The 17,909-nt window shown below is 39.9% G+C and overlaps 1 protein-coding gene across 1 annotated transcript in view; it reads right to left on the bottom strand.

The window, feature by feature from the left end:
* The window catches only part of UBE3C (ubiquitin protein ligase E3C), a 97,026-nt gene that overhangs the window by 77,878 nt on the left and 1,239 nt on the right, over positions 1-17,909 (bottom strand). Inside the window, exons 2-7 of the mRNA XM_025197782.1 lie at positions 16,798-16,896; positions 15,830-15,883; positions 11,363-11,437; positions 9,580-9,726; positions 2,906-3,021; positions 477-634 (exon numbers count right to left, since the gene is read on the bottom strand). Coding sequence (XP_025053567.1) covers positions 477-634; positions 2,906-3,021; positions 9,580-9,726; positions 11,363-11,437; positions 15,830-15,883; positions 16,798-16,896 — 649 coding nt within the window. The remainder of the gene's footprint in view (positions 1-476; positions 635-2,905; positions 3,022-9,579; positions 9,727-11,362; positions 11,438-15,829; positions 15,884-16,797; positions 16,897-17,909) is intronic.

The raw sequence follows: 17,909 nt of genomic DNA, 5'->3' as shown, positions 1-17,909 counted from the left end.
ATGGCACAAGAGAAATAAAAGCTAGGTTACTATCTCTTTGCTGTGTTGGCACTACAGTGTTAACAGGATTAAAAATTAACACAAACTGACTTTTATAATGACCACTTAGCAGATAAAGGGAAAAGAAGACATTGTTTTTACATAGTCATGTCTCAAAGTAAAAGTACAGTTTAGGTTTTGGAAGAAGGTTATTTACTTAAATGTGAAATAGAAGAACATAGATTTACTACTTAATATTAACCAATTGCAAAACTACATGTTAAACATCTGCATAAACTGCCTGACAGAATGCCTCAGGATGTGAGAGTTATAATGTTCTGTTCACAAACAACAGTTCAGTATCTGTAGACTCTTAATATTATTCATTATGTGTACTGTAAGAGTAAGATGAGATTAAACAACATGGCTTTAAGCAGCTACACATTTTGTTCAAGGTTGAGTTTCTCCCAGAATTTTTAATACTCCCAGCTACTGACCTTTGTGAATTGTGTAGTGCAAAATTTGTTCAATTAACGATGCCACATAGCTGGCATCTTGTAAAACAGGCAAATACGTATTCTCAGATGAAAATACCTCAAGCATTCTCATAGGAAGTGCAACATTCAGATTGTCATCGTTGCAGTTTTGTAGTAACCTATAAATCAAATATAATTAATAATGATTTAACATAGGAGAAAATTGTTCATAGTCAAGTAAAGATACAGGCATTGTTTTCAAAATAAGTTAGCACATTTTCAGATCCATCTTAAAAATTACTTGCTCATTACTTTTTACTTGTTGAGTAACCTTGGGACACTGCAACTGGCATACTAGATCAAATCAGGTCTCTTTAAGCAATATCCTAACAGTAGCCAGTGGCCAGAACAAGGTTCTTTAGAGGAGATAACAGAAACCCCATTTTAGGTAGATGTGAGAGAATCTCTCCAGGGTTGCTCAGACAACAATCCCCACCCCAAATCTGATAATCCTGAGACTGCTCTGATAAGAGGGAGCAAGAGAGCCCAGCAGCTCAGAGGACTTCCTCCCCCACAATATGAGTAATAGGATGGCTTCTGTGTTCCCTCCTTCTACCTACAACAAGTGGCCTGGAAGTGGGGAGCAGCAGACCCTGTTACAAGATACCTTTTTCCCCTTGCTTCAAAGGGGAAGCAAATAAGTCGTTGAGAAGAATGGGGCTAGAGTGAGGAATCAGTGCTGACAAGGCGACCAGAATTAGTGGGCTACGTTGGGGCTGAGCAGATTGGAAGAGGACAAAAGAGGACAACTAGACAAAGCTGGAGGCCAGACAGAACTGATACAGGGACGAAAACTGGCATAGGGGTTGGAAGAACAAGACTGCTAGGGAAGGCTGGAAGGCAAATTGATTGCTAGGCATGGGACAGATAGATGGAAAAAAGATGAACACTCCTAAGAGATAAAAATCACTTAAGCTTAGTGGTTAGAACAAATTCAGAAAAACAATAAGTTGGTAGCATCACTTTAATGCAGTGAAAAAACTCATGCAAACTATGTCAAGCTTTTATACTTAAACATGACTCATCTTTGTGCATCAATTAATTTTTTATGCATTTCTATTTTTTCAGCTGAATTTTCTACTAAATCTACATTACCTACACAACAGTTTAAATTCAGAAATATTTTCATGTGGAAATCAAAAGTACTTTTCAACAATCCTATTGGTGCCTACTCTGCAGTGATGCATAGCTTCAGTTCTAACCCTATAGTAGACTAAATTGTCATAGATAGTTGAAAACTTATGTTAGCGTATAAAAACAAACGTTTAATTTCCACAGCATTTATCATGTGTATAGAAGAGATTTAAACATTGAAAAACCTATGTCGATAAATGAATACAATAGTTCAGCTGCTCTAAATAAAGTATCATACATAGAAGAAAATACTGAGCTCTGAGATAATAAAGAAATTCTCAAGGAGAATAAATAGTTGACATTGTTTCCAATTTGGAAACTACAAACTGCAGCTCAAACTATCGTAAATCTTCACTTCTAGCACAGCAATAAGAAACAAAATGTCTAACTAGAACTGGATTCCACTGTATTTTGTGGTTTAAGCCAAACCACGTAAAAGGAAATTATCACTATGTATGTTGTGCACACAGTTATAGAATGCGCAAGGCAGTAATTCTCTAGAAACATTGTTAACACTAAGCAAACTCAGATCATGTAACAATACAAGTCTTCCTCATTGTTTCCACTGTTGGCTTCACACTGCATATCAACAGATACCATTAGCCTCTTTACTAACCCTTTTAAACCAAGAGAGGGGAGCTGGCTACTTCTATCACACTACTGTGATAAAACACCTTTCTGGCTGCAAAGAAGAAAGTGGACATCAGAAGCCAGCAATCTGTGAATTTTGCTTGCTGTGACCTGATGAACTTCATTCAAAGGGTTGCTCTGTACCATGACTACATTATACTAAAGTCAATGAGATGCATGCATGACATGTCCCAAGTTCAAAATAAAGTAGGAAGAAAAAGTGTTTTAAATAATTATTATTAGTCTCAAAACAGCAGTAAAGAACTCCACCAAGGGCCTTTACTGACTAGCTGGGATTAGCAGTGCAATTCATATAATTCCTTCCCAGCAGTCATTAGTTCCCAGGAAACATTCTGTCCTGGATTATTATTGCCAATGATCCCAAATGGGGAACACACTTAATCACATTCTTAAATCCATCCATAGGCATGGCATGCCTTGACCATATCTTTAACTGTAAAGTCAATGCAGCTTGTGCAGGGGCTTATCGTTCTGCTTTGCCTACATACTTCGTTGGAATTAAAAATGAAATACATTAAAAATCTTCTCTGCTATACAAATAAAATTACATATATTTTTTTGTCCGCATACTCTGAGGTATTTGCATGACAATGAAAAAGCTTTACCTGCAACATAGGCCCAACAGTCTTTTTATTTGAAATAAACAGGTAAGTCTATCAGGACCATCCAGTTGCTTCACAAACTGAGAATTTTGTTTAATTAAGTTCTGGCACATCCATATCTGTGAAAAAGAAAAATGCACAGGTTTGATCAAAAATACTGAAAAACGGAATGCATTATGAACAGTTTGCTGAAAAGTCCCCGACTCAACCAACAGTCCCAATAAAACCAATGAAACTATCACATAAATGAGTCAATACAAGTCAAGGTATTACATTTTGGTTTTACATAAGAAGAAATAAAAAAGTACCATCTGCTACATTATATGGTATATAAAATTAGGTGTATGCATAACTAAAAATAGTTATGAACTAACTAATGAGAAGATGACACTCACTAATCAATAAAACATCTATATAAGCAAGGTCAGACTGAGGCACTGGGATAATAATCCATGCCTCAGGCTCCAACTCCTGGATTATTTTACTAAAGCATAATCTCATTTTTCATAAAATGCAATTTCTAGCCCTAGTTCTTCCAAAGAAAAGTTGAACAAATTGTATCTGAATATGAACAAATTGTGCCTATCTGAAGTAAGAGCTCTAATGTGTAAGCTGTGCTAGACAGTGCAATAAAACGCTAACTCTGAGACCCAACTGGGGTGTCATGCTAACACCTTCTCAGCAAAGGAACGACTCTGAAAGAAGAAAAATGCAACAAATCAGGCCCACCCAACCAAACAGATATCTCCCAACTGCTGGAAGTACTTGGCCTCCGTAAATTCTGCCACTCTTGCTTCATGTAAGATTTGGTGAAAGCAGAAGTGGATTCCTCTACTCCACCATCAGACAGGACCAGAAGCATAGCAGGCTCCAGCATGTAGGCATGTCAAGGGACCCCAACTGTTTCATTTTGGTCCCAAATCTACTATGGAAAGCCTGCATGCAAAAAGGTTTCCTCTAGGATTCTCTTAAATAACAATATCACTTTATAGTTTGTGAAAAAATAGTATTTTGTTCCTCACTGCTGCACAAATCATTCATGCTTATAGCACTTTGCTGCTGAACTAGATATAGCCTTTAAAATTCTTTGATTTTTTAAATTTTTAACCAGAATATTTCCAAATATGCACTCAAATATAAGGTGAGCCCCCACTCCGATCAGTCTTATGTTCTCATACCAGGAAACCTTCCCCCTTCCCCGCCCCACAAAACTACACTGCCTATCATTAAATTGCTGCTAGAAGCAGCATGTGCTCACTCAAGGAAACCACCTATGAAGCTTATTCAGTGTAGTCAACACCGAATATGGCCATAAACCCACAATGGGCAAAACACACTGATAGAAACATGCTTGTGCTCCTGTGTCCCTTAAAAAACAGCCAGCTATTCTTCCAAGAGGAAACGAGCACCAGACCTGGAGGTACTACAATACCAGGCCGGCACTTGGAGAGGCTGCAGCAAGCTCTCACACTGTCTCCTGGTGCCAAAAATCCTGATGGGAACCTTTTTTTAAGGGACAAATAAATTAGTTAATTAATTAAAAGGGAAGGAGTTCCCTCCACAGGGAACTGCCACAGGGTCTGGAGGTACTACAATAGCCAGCACTGGGAGGGCCAGAACCAACCCTGACACCCTCCCCTTGGTGCCAAAAATGCTACATTTGATATGCTGAACCTTTTTATTTTCTCCAAGTTTTATTAAAAACACACCTATCACCCTACACTTACAAAGCTTCACCTATTGAGCAACCTTGTTTTACCAAAACGTTATAGCGCAAAGACAACTATACATCCAAAAACATACAACTACATATAAATGCAACCCTCAAACAACAGGCATTGACTTCCCACAAAAGAAACTAGAGGTGCACCAACACATCAGTCCCATATTGTATCAGCACCGATAAAAGGAAAATTGACAGTATTGGCAATCGGCTTTTTTTTTGGTTGATGTGGCCAATAATGTTGCCAATAAATGTTGCACGCATGCGTGCAGCTGCAGCGCAGTATGCAGGCAGCCAGGAGTGCAACTTGGCAGTGTGGAAAGCAGCGTCCAGCTGGTAAGTCTGTTGTGGGGGAAGGGAAGCGGCGTGGGGGGGCAGACTGAGGCCCCCGTGATGAGGGAGGGAGTGGGCTGGGGCCAGGTAGGTTCCAGAACATCTGGTTGGGGGGGGGGGTGCTAATGAGCATGTGGATCCTTTTTGGGGGGGTGTATCTGGAATACAGACACATGGTGTCTACAAGGTAAATCGAGCCTTTTGGCACTGGACTAAAATCATGCATAATTAGTATTATGTACAAGCAGAAATGACTGTAGCAGGGTGCAGGGCCCGGGGAAAATCAGCCTGTGTGGGACCTGGATGCAGAGGCGGTGGGGGGTGGGAGGGGAGCAGACAGATGCAAAGCCGGTCCAGCTCCGCAGGGCCTGGGGCAGTCACCCCAATTTGCCCCCTCCCTAGGGACAGCCCTGTGTATAAGTAGGTACAAAAGTACTGCTCAAAAGTATGTTTATGGAGTACCTGTGCTGAAACCTGCAGCAGTTTGCAACAAGTTAAAATTCATCAGTTCTGGATTAACTTACCCATTTTAGCTGATTTTTTAAATTAAATCTCCATAATTTTACAAGGAGGAAGCAAGTTTGACCACCTGAACCAGAGATCCTGCTCCTGCCTTTGTTCAAGGTAATTTGCATCATCACAGAGCCTCATCACATAGCTGAGACACCTTACCAGATCAGAAATGCCTGCCCAGAAAAGCATTCCATCTATTTACTCCTCCGTGAAATATGAAACACCATAACCAGAAGGAAATATCTACATTCTCCTTACTACCAAACAACTTCAAGGCAAACAGACTATTCCAACTTTTCTCTGAGCCTAATCTGCATATAAAATGAACTATTCCAAACAGGAGATTTTACCACACCTTCACTCTTCTATGAAATAAGAACTATCATTTCTACCCAGGAGAACACTTACAATCTTTCCTTTTTAAAATTCTAGACCTGCCTATGCCTGATGAAGGATGTTTATGCCAGAAAGCTTGTAATTAAAGAATTTTTTTTGCAAAAATCTAGTTGGTCTAATAAAAGATATCACACCTCTATCACAAGTCCTGATTGCTTTTGCAAGTTACTATGGCCATTTTTATTGCAAAGTCAGTGGTTTTTTGGTCCCTTGCACTTCAAATAAACAAGATGGAAAGAGGGGGCAGGCAACTGCTGCAAATCCTGTGTCTGGGTCAGGGCCAGAGTCAGACCCACAGCAGCCTCTTGTCCCCATCTGCTTACCCTCTACAGCTTCTGCCCTCCCCTCTGTCCCTTTCAACTCACTTACTGTCACAGACATCTCACTTACTTCCACGTTGTGCTTGGGGAAGAGAACAGAGCCTGAGCAATCTGACAGTAAGGGGAGGGAAAACAGGAAGGCTGCAAGTGGAAAATGGGAGGTGGGGGTGAAGGCAAGGGGACCACCTGAGCCCCCCAGCCACTATTTTCCCTGCTGTAGCAGCGGGAGGAGATGAATTCAAGACAACCCTCTGATAAGCAGATTCTACACCAGGAAAATTATAACAAATGTATAAAGTTTCCATATATAGAATCTAATTATTGGGGGCTCGTTTCATATTCAGGCTTCTCTTATATTCAAGTAAATATAGCATTCTATCATTCATGCCTGCTATCTCTTCCCTAAATCCTCAAAGTGAAAGTCTTCCGTGACTAGCATCATAAATAAAGTCAAAAAAGGGTGCAGCACTAAAGAGCATATAACAAGTGTAAATCCTGCATTCAGCAATAATAAATTCTAATTTTGCTTTCTCTCTGACCTGGATTCGCTGCTAAAGTTTTATGATTCTTTTAATGTTTTACGCATTTTTTATGTCTTTATTCATTGCTCATTTCCATTGAAGTTAATGTAATTATCAATTATGTTATTCTTTCAATAGAAATACCTCCAAAAACCCTGATGACATATGAACAAGTCAGGGTTAAGTACCACCTCTCTTAACCAGACTTTTTAAAAATAATTTATAATGATTGGCAAATGTTGTTGACTTTTTTGTTTCTATTGCTACAGAACAGGAAGGGCAGAAGATGAAATAATGCCTGTTTGGAAGTTGCCATGAAAATACTAAATGTTTGGAAGAAAGATTGGAATATTAGTTTAAATATGAACTGGGAACTATATCTTACTTCATCAAGAATCTAATATCTAGCTGCTAAAATAAACATTACAGGATGCCTTCTATACAGGCACACTGTTCAGGTGGCAAGTGACAGACAGGCAGGGACAGATCAGGGGGTGCTGTGGAGTGGTCAAAACCCCCTTCTGCTGTGTTGCACAGTGCTGCCACTACAGTCCCTAGTGAAGCCCAGCACCCTCTGCAGCACTCTCCTCAGCTGCAGCCCCCAGGGGGCTGGAACAGGGACCAGCTTACTGCCACTGCTGTCCCTAGCAGAGCCTGGCACCCCATGCAGCTGATCCCTGAAGCTGGAGCCCTCAGACTGGCAGGGGAAAGCTGGAAGGGAAACAAGCAGGGAGAAGCCCAGCACCCCACACAGCAGCTCCCTACAGATGGAGCTTCTGGAAGCAGGCAGAGGCAAGCATTACCTCCATCTAACTCAGGGACAGAACAGGCCACAGGGCTCCTCTCACCCTACTCCAGTCAGGGGATGTGGAGAACAGTTGCATAGCATGCCAGCCCCTGCCCGGGTGGTGGCAGTAGGTGGGTCCCCCCCTTACTACATCTTCTGCCCGCCCTACCCCCAGGGTAGTCCACACTAGCTTGGGGGCTCCAGCCACACCTTGCCCTTACCCTCCCCACAGTCAAGTTACAGCATCAGTAGCATCTGCTGCACCCCCCTTTTTAAAATTCTAGACCTGCCTATGGACCCATGGGAAAATGGTACCACTGGTGACTGATAAACATAAGTAACCTGAGATTATAGGAAGGTGAATTACTTGGAGGTATGGCTTTAAGATTGTCAATTTCTAGTCAAAGATATGGTGTAAGGATTACTATAGGAGTTAAAAAATGACAGAGGTAAAGAAATTATTGAGAAAATATAACAGACTGAGGCTAACTGTTATGAAGATTAAGTTGACCTTGAAAAAAAACAGTGAATTCTGGGAAAACAGAAATGGCTATTTTTTCTCAAATAAGATTAAACACAAAGCATCATGTAAGCATTACTGAAAGTTATGCTAGGGTATATAGTCCATACAATTTCTGATCTGGTTGAAAGGTCTTACTGCTGAAACTGGCTTTAAAAAAAACCCCCATATACATGTGCAGAATTATAGTCAACTCATTTTAGTTCCCACGTTCTAACAGAAAACAAGTAAATATAGCTTCCTGTTATTATTTACTTCCTTTGCCTATAACTGAGTCATCAATGTCAGCAGGCATTTCCTCTGGAAAAAACTTATAACAACTGGGTTAGCAGGGGATGCACATATTCCAATGTGACACAAAATAGCTTTGTTATTTTCTAAATCTCAGATATAGACTAGTAGAATAAATAGACATATCAGGCATTAAAACTGTGTGTTTAAGTGCCATACATACTTACAGTGTTATATTAATACACTAGGTATACCCATGCAGAGACAAAAAATTCATAGTTAAAATATGCTGCCTAAGACATAAGTCATTCTAAATTGAGAAATAATACAGGGGAGAATCTCTTTAGATAACGCTTTTAAGATACACAAAACATTCATACTAAATTTATAAAATCTATGCTGAAACATATTTAGAAATGGCTTTATATGCACTACAAAGCATTTTCTTTATAAATTTAAACAGTTGTAACACTTTAATCTTCACACTTTTACACCCTGCTTGATTTCAGGTTTTGGAATTTTACAGTGGCCTGGTAAATGATATGCTGTTCTTATCAACCACTGAAAAATTACGTAGTCAGTATGCAGCTAGAGAATTAGGTACAAATAAAACACCACAGCTAGCAAAGATTGTAAGTACAAGCCATGTAGGGTACTTTACATAAGGTTCTCTCAATTTTGCTTTTGATTTTTAAAACTGAATTATAGTTTCCGTATGCATCAGAAGAAAATCTTGTGACTGTTGCATTTGAATTAGGTTGAGAAGGAAGTACATGGAAGAAAGTAAGACACCAAAAAAATCTAGTAACTTTGTTTTTTCCTGAAACTAGATTTTAAAAATGGTTACAGAAAAGCCACAATTCTAACAAATATATCAAAAGAGTAACTAAGCTTCTTATGCCACTACCCCCTTATTTTTACTGAACAAATTAAAAATAAAGGGTGCTGACAGACATGGAAAAACAAACAAACAAAACAGTGCTTTACCAGAAAAGGAAACACATTCGTTTGACCCAGCTCTCCCAAAGTCTGTACAGATCAGGCACTTCAGCAAGGCTTTTTGGTACTTTTATCTAAAGCTGATTCAATCAGCTATTAAATAAAAGTACCAAGAAGCCCTGCTGAAGCTCCTGATCTATACAGACATTGGGTGAGCTGGGTCAAACTAACGCAATGCCTCTTCTGAGCATGCACTGTGCTCTAGCATGGGGGTACACCAAGCTGAAAGTAAAGCACTAGGTCTCTTTTTTCCACATCTGTAAGCAGCCAATGTGCCTTGAAAATGCAAAAAGTAGGACTATTTACTTCAGATGCAAGTTGCACTGGTACTCACCAAACGCTTAGAATCTTCATTCTGTCTATAGAAAAACAGAAGTTGACGGACTAAGAGGGTCAGATTAGCTCCCCTGGTAGTGGAAAAAGTTCCTCCAGATTGGGCCAAATTAGCACAGCGATCAAATTCACTTCTTTGAAGAGAATGCTAAAAATTTAAAAATAAATTGAAATCATGCATTGCTATCAAAATAGAGGGGCAAAAATTTTAAAATACTGATAACAAGTCTCCATCTTTACTGAGAGGTAAAATAATGAAATGCATGTAGTGCTCTGAGCTTACATATGCATTTAACTGTTCATGTTGTACAGATCCCCTCCGCTAAATTATCCCGATTCTTTGTTCACAATTTATTCTGAAAATTATAATGAAATATGCAAAAATCCAAAGCATTCATAATTACAGCCAGCTCACCTTTTTAATTATTAGAACTATGCTAAATACCATAATTACTCAAACCTAAGATGACCCTGAATTTAAAACAACTGCTCCCCCCAAATTAGATTCTATACATGAAAAATTTGTTATAAATTTTGATGTATATAATCTAATTTTTCGAGGGTCATCTTTAATTCATCCGCCATACTGCTGTAGGAAGGCAGGTGGTGTGGGGAGGTGAAGCAGCTTGCCCTCAGCTTGTGCCTGCCCCCCTGCCACCTCTGCATCCTGCCTGTCCACCAGCTTCAGACCTCACTTCCCCCCCTAGCCTCTGCCTTCCATTTCCACCCCCCCCAGCCTTTACCCTCACTTTGCACCAGCACGCGCCATCCCCATTCTAGTCATTACACACGGTCACAGCCCAGACCCCATGTGCAGGCTGCAAGCTGCTGCAACAGGCTGGGCTGAGGCATACTCAAGAGTCCCGGGCTACAATGTGCATGGGGCCTGCCAGCACAGAACAAAGGTAAAGGGAGGGGGGAAAGGGGAAGGCAGGGGAGCAGAGGCTGCACGGAAGGGGAAAGAATAGAGGAAGATGGGGTGAAAAGGCTTCGTGGGGGGGAGATAGCAGGGTGCAGAGGTGGAGGGGGGAAAGGAAGGCAGCAGCTACAGCCACAGAAGCTGCCTGTTTCCCCCCACATACATGATTCTAAAGGCAAGGGACTTCCCGCCCCCACCCCACTATGTTAAATGGTGGGGGGCATGATCTTAAAAATTAGTAAATATGGTAATTTTAATTGGTTTCTAAGTACAGAATTCCAGATAAACATAAACCCTTTTTGAGCTACTCCACTGTGTAGCGTAGTAGCTCTTCATAAACAGAAATCACCTTCTGACAGAGTGGTAATTAAAAGTATCCCCTTCTAAATCAGCCTCTCAGAAATACAAAAATACACTCTTCTGTATCACACTCAAGGAACACCTCTTCAATCATCTGACATGCATCTGGTCTGCTTTTCAGAAGTGCTAAATAATCCCAACTTATCTTCTTTAAATTTGGGAGCCTTAAGGACCTGATCCAGCAACACTCTTATGCATATGCTTAACTTTATGAACATTAAGATTCACACTAAAGTCAATGCTTATGTGCTTTGCTGAATCAAAGTTTACCTTATAAAAATCAGGCCAAAAAAAATAAAATAAAACCAACTTGTGGGGAAAAAAAACCCTGTATTTCACTATTTTACATGAATTTCATTGGTTCCTAAAATAAGCTACAGCAATTAAAGTTTATCAGTAGAAATGACTAGCAGTAGTGTTAAAAAATGCTAGTTTCAGCTAAACAGTTGCATCTCACCCTTTCCTTCTTTATGGGGAGGAAACACAAAACAAAACAAAAACCTACTTGGTGTTTTCTGTCCCTGTATCCTCGTACAAAGGACTGGATGATTATTGCATTTTTCAGCCTTCGTCTTTCCTCCTAGAAAATAAAGTAAAGGATTAAAATAAAAGATGAAGAACTGATGCTAGTTCTATTGTTTCATCAAATGCATTCTGTTCTCCTGCAGATAGTTCTGTGTTTATAAAAATTAAGTAAGAAATCTTTATCAAAATAAAAGGTGTTTGTCAAATTGATCCACAATTCAAAGATACATAATCTAGATCCCCCAAAGAAAGCTTGTGTGTACAGTCTGTTTACAGCACTATATAAGCAAATTTTAATAATCAGTAACTATATGAAACATTGCTACAATTGCAAAAACTTGATATGAGCTTTAAAAATCTTATTAACCACAGAATTTTACCACCATATTTTTCAATGACTGATTTAAACCTGAGAATTCTCTTGCACCTTTGCCCAGTTTCAGAGTTTCAAGGGTTGTTTCCATTTGGATGAGAAATCAGCTCTAGGGATCAGGTATATTACTGGCGTGAACTCACTGCCTTCAAGGGGACACATTAGTGAGAAAGCTGCTACTGAGACAAAGATGAGGTACTATGGGCCCAGGAAAACGCTATGGAGAGAAAGAATGACATTTCCTCTTCCTTGTAATTCAAATCAGCACCCAGAAATATCTTCAAGTGTCATCCCCTCACAGATACTTATATTCAGAAAGGATTGTGTATAAAGCCAAGTTGGCTCAAGTGGTAAACAAGGGGTAGCACTCCCAGCACAAGTAATTCAGATAGCACTGAGTATCAAGGGAGGCACGCAGAATTAAGTTTCTTTTAACATCCTTACACTTTGGAGGTTCTCAATGGAAGTATAGAGAAAACAAGGCACAAGAATAAAATTTCAGGTAAGGCATTCTTGACGGTAGTGACTGAGGATGGGGAAGTATAGAGATTAGACAAGAGGAAACTCAGCAAATAGCAAATGGAGATATTTGAATCGGGAATATTTGAAAGCTCGTGGCGCACGGGCCAAGTCCCGGAGGACTGGAAAAGGGCCAATGTGGTCCCCATTTTCAAAAAGGGGAGGAAGGAGGACCCGGGCAACTATAGGCCAGTCAGTCTCACCTCCATCCTTGGCAAAGTCTTTGAAAAAATTGTCAAGGCTCACATTTGTAAGAGCCCGGCAGGACAAATTATGATGAGGGGAAACCAGCACGGGTTCGTGGCAGGCAGATCGTGCCTGACCAATCTAGTTTCTTTTTATGACCAGGTTACGAAACGCCTGGACACAGGAGGTGGGGTGGATGTTGTATACTTAGACTTCAGGAAGGCCTTCGATACGGTATCCCACCCCATACTGGTGAACAAGTTAAGAGGCTGTGACTTGGATGACTACACAGTCCGGTGGGTGGCGAATTGGCTGGAGGGTCGCACCCAGAGAGTCGTGGTGGAGGGGTCGGTTTCGACCTGGAAGGGTGTGGGAAGTGGGGTCCCACAGGGTTCGGTCCTTGGACCGATACTCTTTAATGTCTTCATCAGTGACTTGGACGAGGGAGTGAAATGTACTCTGTCCAAATTTGCAGATGACACAAAGCTATGGGGAGATGTGGACACGCCGGAGGGCAGGGAACAGCTGCAAGCAGATCTGGACAGGTTGGACAAGTGGGCAGAAAACAACAGAATGCAGTTCAACAAGGAGAAATGCAAAGTGCTGCACCTAGGGAGGAAAAATGTCCAGCACACCTACAGCCTAGGGAATGACCTGCTGGGTGGCACGGAAGTGGAAAGGGATCTTGGAGTCCTAGTGGACTCCAAGATGAACATGAGTCGGCAGTGTGACGAAGCCATCAAAAAAGCCAATGGCACTTTATCGTGCATCAGCAGATGCATGACGAATAGGTCCAAGGAGGTGATACTTCCCCTCTATCGGGCGCTGGTCAGACCGCAGTTGGAGTACTGCGTGCAATTCTGGGCGCCGCACTTCAAGAGGGATGCGGATAACCTGGAGAGGGTCCAGAGAAGGGCCACTCGTATGGTTAAGGGCCTACAGACCAAGCCCTACGAGGAGAGACTAGAGAAACTGGATCTATTCAGCCTCCGCAAGAGAAGGTTGAGAGGCGACCTTGTGGCTGCCTATAAGTTCATCACGGGGGCACAGAAGGGAATTGGTGAGTATTTATTCACCAAGGCGCCCCCGGGGGTTACAAGAAATAATGGCCACAAGCTAGCAGAGAGCAGATTCTTTCCTGCTTATGCAGGGGGTCGGACTCGATGATCTACTGAGGTCCCTTCCGACCCTAACATCTATGAATCTATGAGATAGATTAGAATTTCTTTGGTTTTTTTTCTTCTTCTTTTTTAAATGTCTGACCAACTCACCCCAATATACATTTTTAAGACTTGTCCAGCAAAAAAAAAAAGGCTAAAGATTTAGTTGATATCTCCATCTACACTCAAAACTGGAAAAAAAAAAAATCACTGTAGCCTGATAAATTATCTTGTCATTCTAATTTACTACTGAGTAACTTACCAAACATACCTCCGTCCAATTTTCTAGGACATGTCATTTTTGAGATGTGGCAGAAAAAGTATTAGAAGAATTTCAGAAACACTTTCTATACCTACAATATATTGTTCAGTTCCATATTCCCAAAAGAGCTGATCATAATCATCTTTTTTCAGCAAATGACTTCCCTGCTAGCCACAGACTAAAGAAGAAAAAATGAAACAATAAGGGCTTCTTTTTAAATGAATAAAGGGCAAAACACAGGAAAAATGTCTCAACCTTAAATAGGGAGAGGCACCGCCTCTTCATAATATCAAAGTAAAATTACATTGAAAGGCAGATAGTTTCTCCCTCTCTGTAGGTATGTTTCATCTTAGAATACATAATTGTCAATTAGTGACCCATAATAGCAAGTGTTTGAAGTCTGAGGTCATGCTGAGATTTCATCACGTGCACTTTTTTTTTAATGCTAACTGATTTTATTCTCAAAGGACTCGTTCTTTTGAAAACTGCCCTATAAGGGAATTTCTTTCATTCTGTAAGCCTGTAACATATGTGGATAGATACTATACATCTAGAGTTGTGCAATACAAGCACTTAAAGCATATGTCTATCAGGTACCGTGTTTTATTTCTTCTGCTAGTACCAGGAACATAATGAGAGTTATCAGCAAAACATTTCTGAAATCCTAAATGGTATTTCTGTATGTTAGTAAAGATTAACAGATCATAAAACTGAGGAGGAATTTAAGATACAAGATACCATATTTGTATGTAAAATTCCAATTACTGAATGTTTTGATTCAGTACACAACTGTACATTCAACTGGGAAATCAAAGCCTTGCAGTTCCTAAAATTCAGTAATTATGATTAGTAAAATCATTGAGCTACAGCAGAACCTGCCATCAGTACGGTACTGGCCAAGCACAGGTTCATGGGACAATAGTTGCACACTTTTGATTAGCATCAGAACTGTACATTTATATTTTAAGCCATTGTTTGAGACAAGACTTACGTCAGATGACTTACTTTCCTTTTATATTACATCATCTTATTACTATATTTATTTGAGACAACTGTGTTCGTAAAATGGTATTTTCTCCCTTTCAGTCCATTTTCTTTTCACATTTAATTCTGAAGTAGAAATTATCCAGAGCAGCTGACTAACGTCTCCAAGTCAGAACTACAGCTTACTATGGACAGAATGAATCACCATCAATGTACTTATCTAGTTCTTTAAATGTTTTACAATACAAGTGAGAATCAAAGGAAATTAGAGTTGGAAAAAACCTCGAGGGGCATCTAGTCTGACTCCCTGCTCAGAGCAGGACCAGCCCCAAATAGATTATCCCAGCCAAGGCTTTGTCTGGCTGGGTCTTAAAAACTTCCAAGGATGGAGATTCTGCAACTTCTCTAGGTAACCTGTTCCAGTGCTTTACTACCCTCGTAGGCAGAAAGTTTTTCCCTAATATCTAACCTAAACTTCCCTTGTTACAACTTGCAGCCAATCACGATGTTGCTTTTATAGATGGGAAAACTGAGGAACAAGGCAAAGCAGCAAATTGTTATCGGTCACCCAAGAAACCAACTGCAGAACCAGGAAAGAAACCAAAGTCTCCTGGGTCCCAATCCAGAGTAACCATTTTTCTGATCACTGGGATGTATGATGAAAATTACTAGTCATTAAAGGCCTGATCTAGTACTCAGAGTGAAGGGAAAAATTCCCATTGACCCAGTAGGCGTAAGACAAGGAAGTAAATTATCCTCTTCAAGCATTCAAATAATTTTGAGAGTTCTAATACCAACAAGAACAAAATATAAAGCCAATAAACTGAATAATGAAATCCACAGAGCATTTCTGAGTTAAGTTCAACTACAACAAAATAAGAAATTGTGAACCATAAACTTCTGAACTAGATACCAGCATATATGAAAGCTTTTATTTCCCCCAAGATGCAATTTCTATGTTACCTCTCGTTTCCGCCTTTCTTCTTGGGTACGATGTAGTAGAGAAGCTTTTTCTTCCTGAAAAAGAAAAAAATGTTGCTGCAGTGTTTTCACTCAAACATGTTCATTCAAAAGTTCAAGTATTTGTATAAAATAAAGATGCGCCTTTTAAATGGCTCAACATGAAAGATACTTTACATTTTCAACAAAATGTAGAAAAGTGAATTTCCGAGACTTTAATTCTTATGGACCCAGATCAGCTGCAATTACATTTGGTACTTTCCTTCAATTCGTTTGCATTAACAAATAAGCAATTTGCCCATGGTTACATAACAAGCCTGCAGCACAATAAAGTTTTCTTCCCAAGTTTTAGTCCACTACCCTTAAAGGCCAAGTACAACTATTACACTGTTACCAGTATAAAGTGATCAGAAACCAGTCTATACCCATAACAGAACAGAAGTTCACGCACAGACTGGTGGAATTTGTCTATGCGTGAACTTCGTCTAAGATTTGCACCCCCCCCTCCACCTCCCCCCCCACACTGCCCCTGGGGAAATGTTCGTTCTGTTCACTACTGATCTAAACTACACTGTTACAGAAAACCATGTAACTTGGTTCAATTCTGCCTCAGGCTTTCTGAATATCTGTACCTAACCAAAAGCAGCAAGAGGTCTCCCCCGCAGCAACGCATGCTGTGAAAAGCAAGATGCCAAAAAATGTTTTCTAATCATGAAGAATATTTTTTTAAAGTTTCAGTTCTTTTTTGTTATTATCCAAGATTTAATCAAAAGGTACAAAAGGAACCTTCCAGGAAAATGACTGCATAAGTGCTGTTTTGAAAAGCATGACAGCATATTCAAGAGGACTTCAGAAAAAAATACTATTAGATGTAAAAAAATCATCTGAAAATTCACATTTAGACCAATACTAATGAGTCTGCACAAACACAACAAAACTATAATCATGCACTGTTGGTAAAAACCACTTACTAGATAGGTGTATGATGTTTCAAAAGAAAAACTACAGGTATCTGTTTGCCTGTGGTACACAGCATCCAACTCCCACTGGCCCCTGGCACCTCTCCAGGTCTGGGCCAAAACAGACCCTTAAATTAACCTGTGTGTCTATTTCCACTCTTGCCTCCACTACACATGGGGACTGTCTCTCTTTGCCTAAACTCACACAGTCCACAGAAATTAAGAGAAATATTAGTTTTGCAGGAAAACATACACCATGACAAATGAAAGGATTTGGCGGGGGAGGGGGGGGAGAGGGGGCAAGGTATCCTTACTTGTTTTAAATGTATTATTAAAAAAAAAATCTTCTGTGTCTTGAACTCCAAGTATGCAACATACATAGCTGCAGCTACTGACGTTTTAAAACATGTCAAGAAACTGGCACACATTATGACTAGTATCATAATGTGTGCCTACCGAGTATATTCTGTACTGATAGAGGAAATGGTCATAGTCCTCTCTTTAATTTCATTTTATGAAATAAAAGAATTCAATACAAAGCACATAAAAAATTAGCAAAATACTAAAAGAGAATAACCAAAAAAAGGTGAGAAGCACCTAGCCTAAATGGGATTTAGTATTTTTGACAGTACAGTACAGCAAGCAGAAAAAAAAACAATCCTGCAAAAGAGGTTTAATCGCATATTCCTCTAAATACAGTGTCTTTAATGTCCAAAGACACCACAAAAGAAAGTTATTGGTCCTCAAAGAGAAATGTTTCTGCATATGTTAAACTCCATAAAAACAAATAATGAAAAGAATGTAGTTAGATTGTTTGATCTTCACTCTATCATTCAAGTGACAGGAGTCTCTCACCCCGTTTAAGGTAAAGTTTGACCACACCATCCAAATCATAAATTAATACAATTAACAGCATCACAAAAATTAAGTGTCTACAAAGAAATGATAATTGACAGCATGAATCAAGTATGAATTAATTGCTAACATGATTTCAGTACAGAACTTTCTTTTCCAGCAACTGACGTCCTGTGGATGCTCTGGCTCTTGAGGGAACAGTCTCAGAACAACATTCCTGTTTAGAAACAAAATCTCTGACCGCTTACCGGTGATCTCTGTTCCTAGTC

The sequence above is a fragment of the Alligator sinensis genome, unplaced genomic scaffold, assembly GCF_000455745.1.
Source record: "Alligator sinensis unplaced genomic scaffold, ASM45574v1 scaffold601_1, whole genome shotgun sequence".
NCBI lineage: Eukaryota > Metazoa > Chordata > Crocodylia > Alligatoridae > Alligator > Alligator sinensis.
The sequence above is the reverse complement of the archived record's forward strand: the minus strand, read 5'-3'. Positions and strand labels throughout refer to the sequence as shown.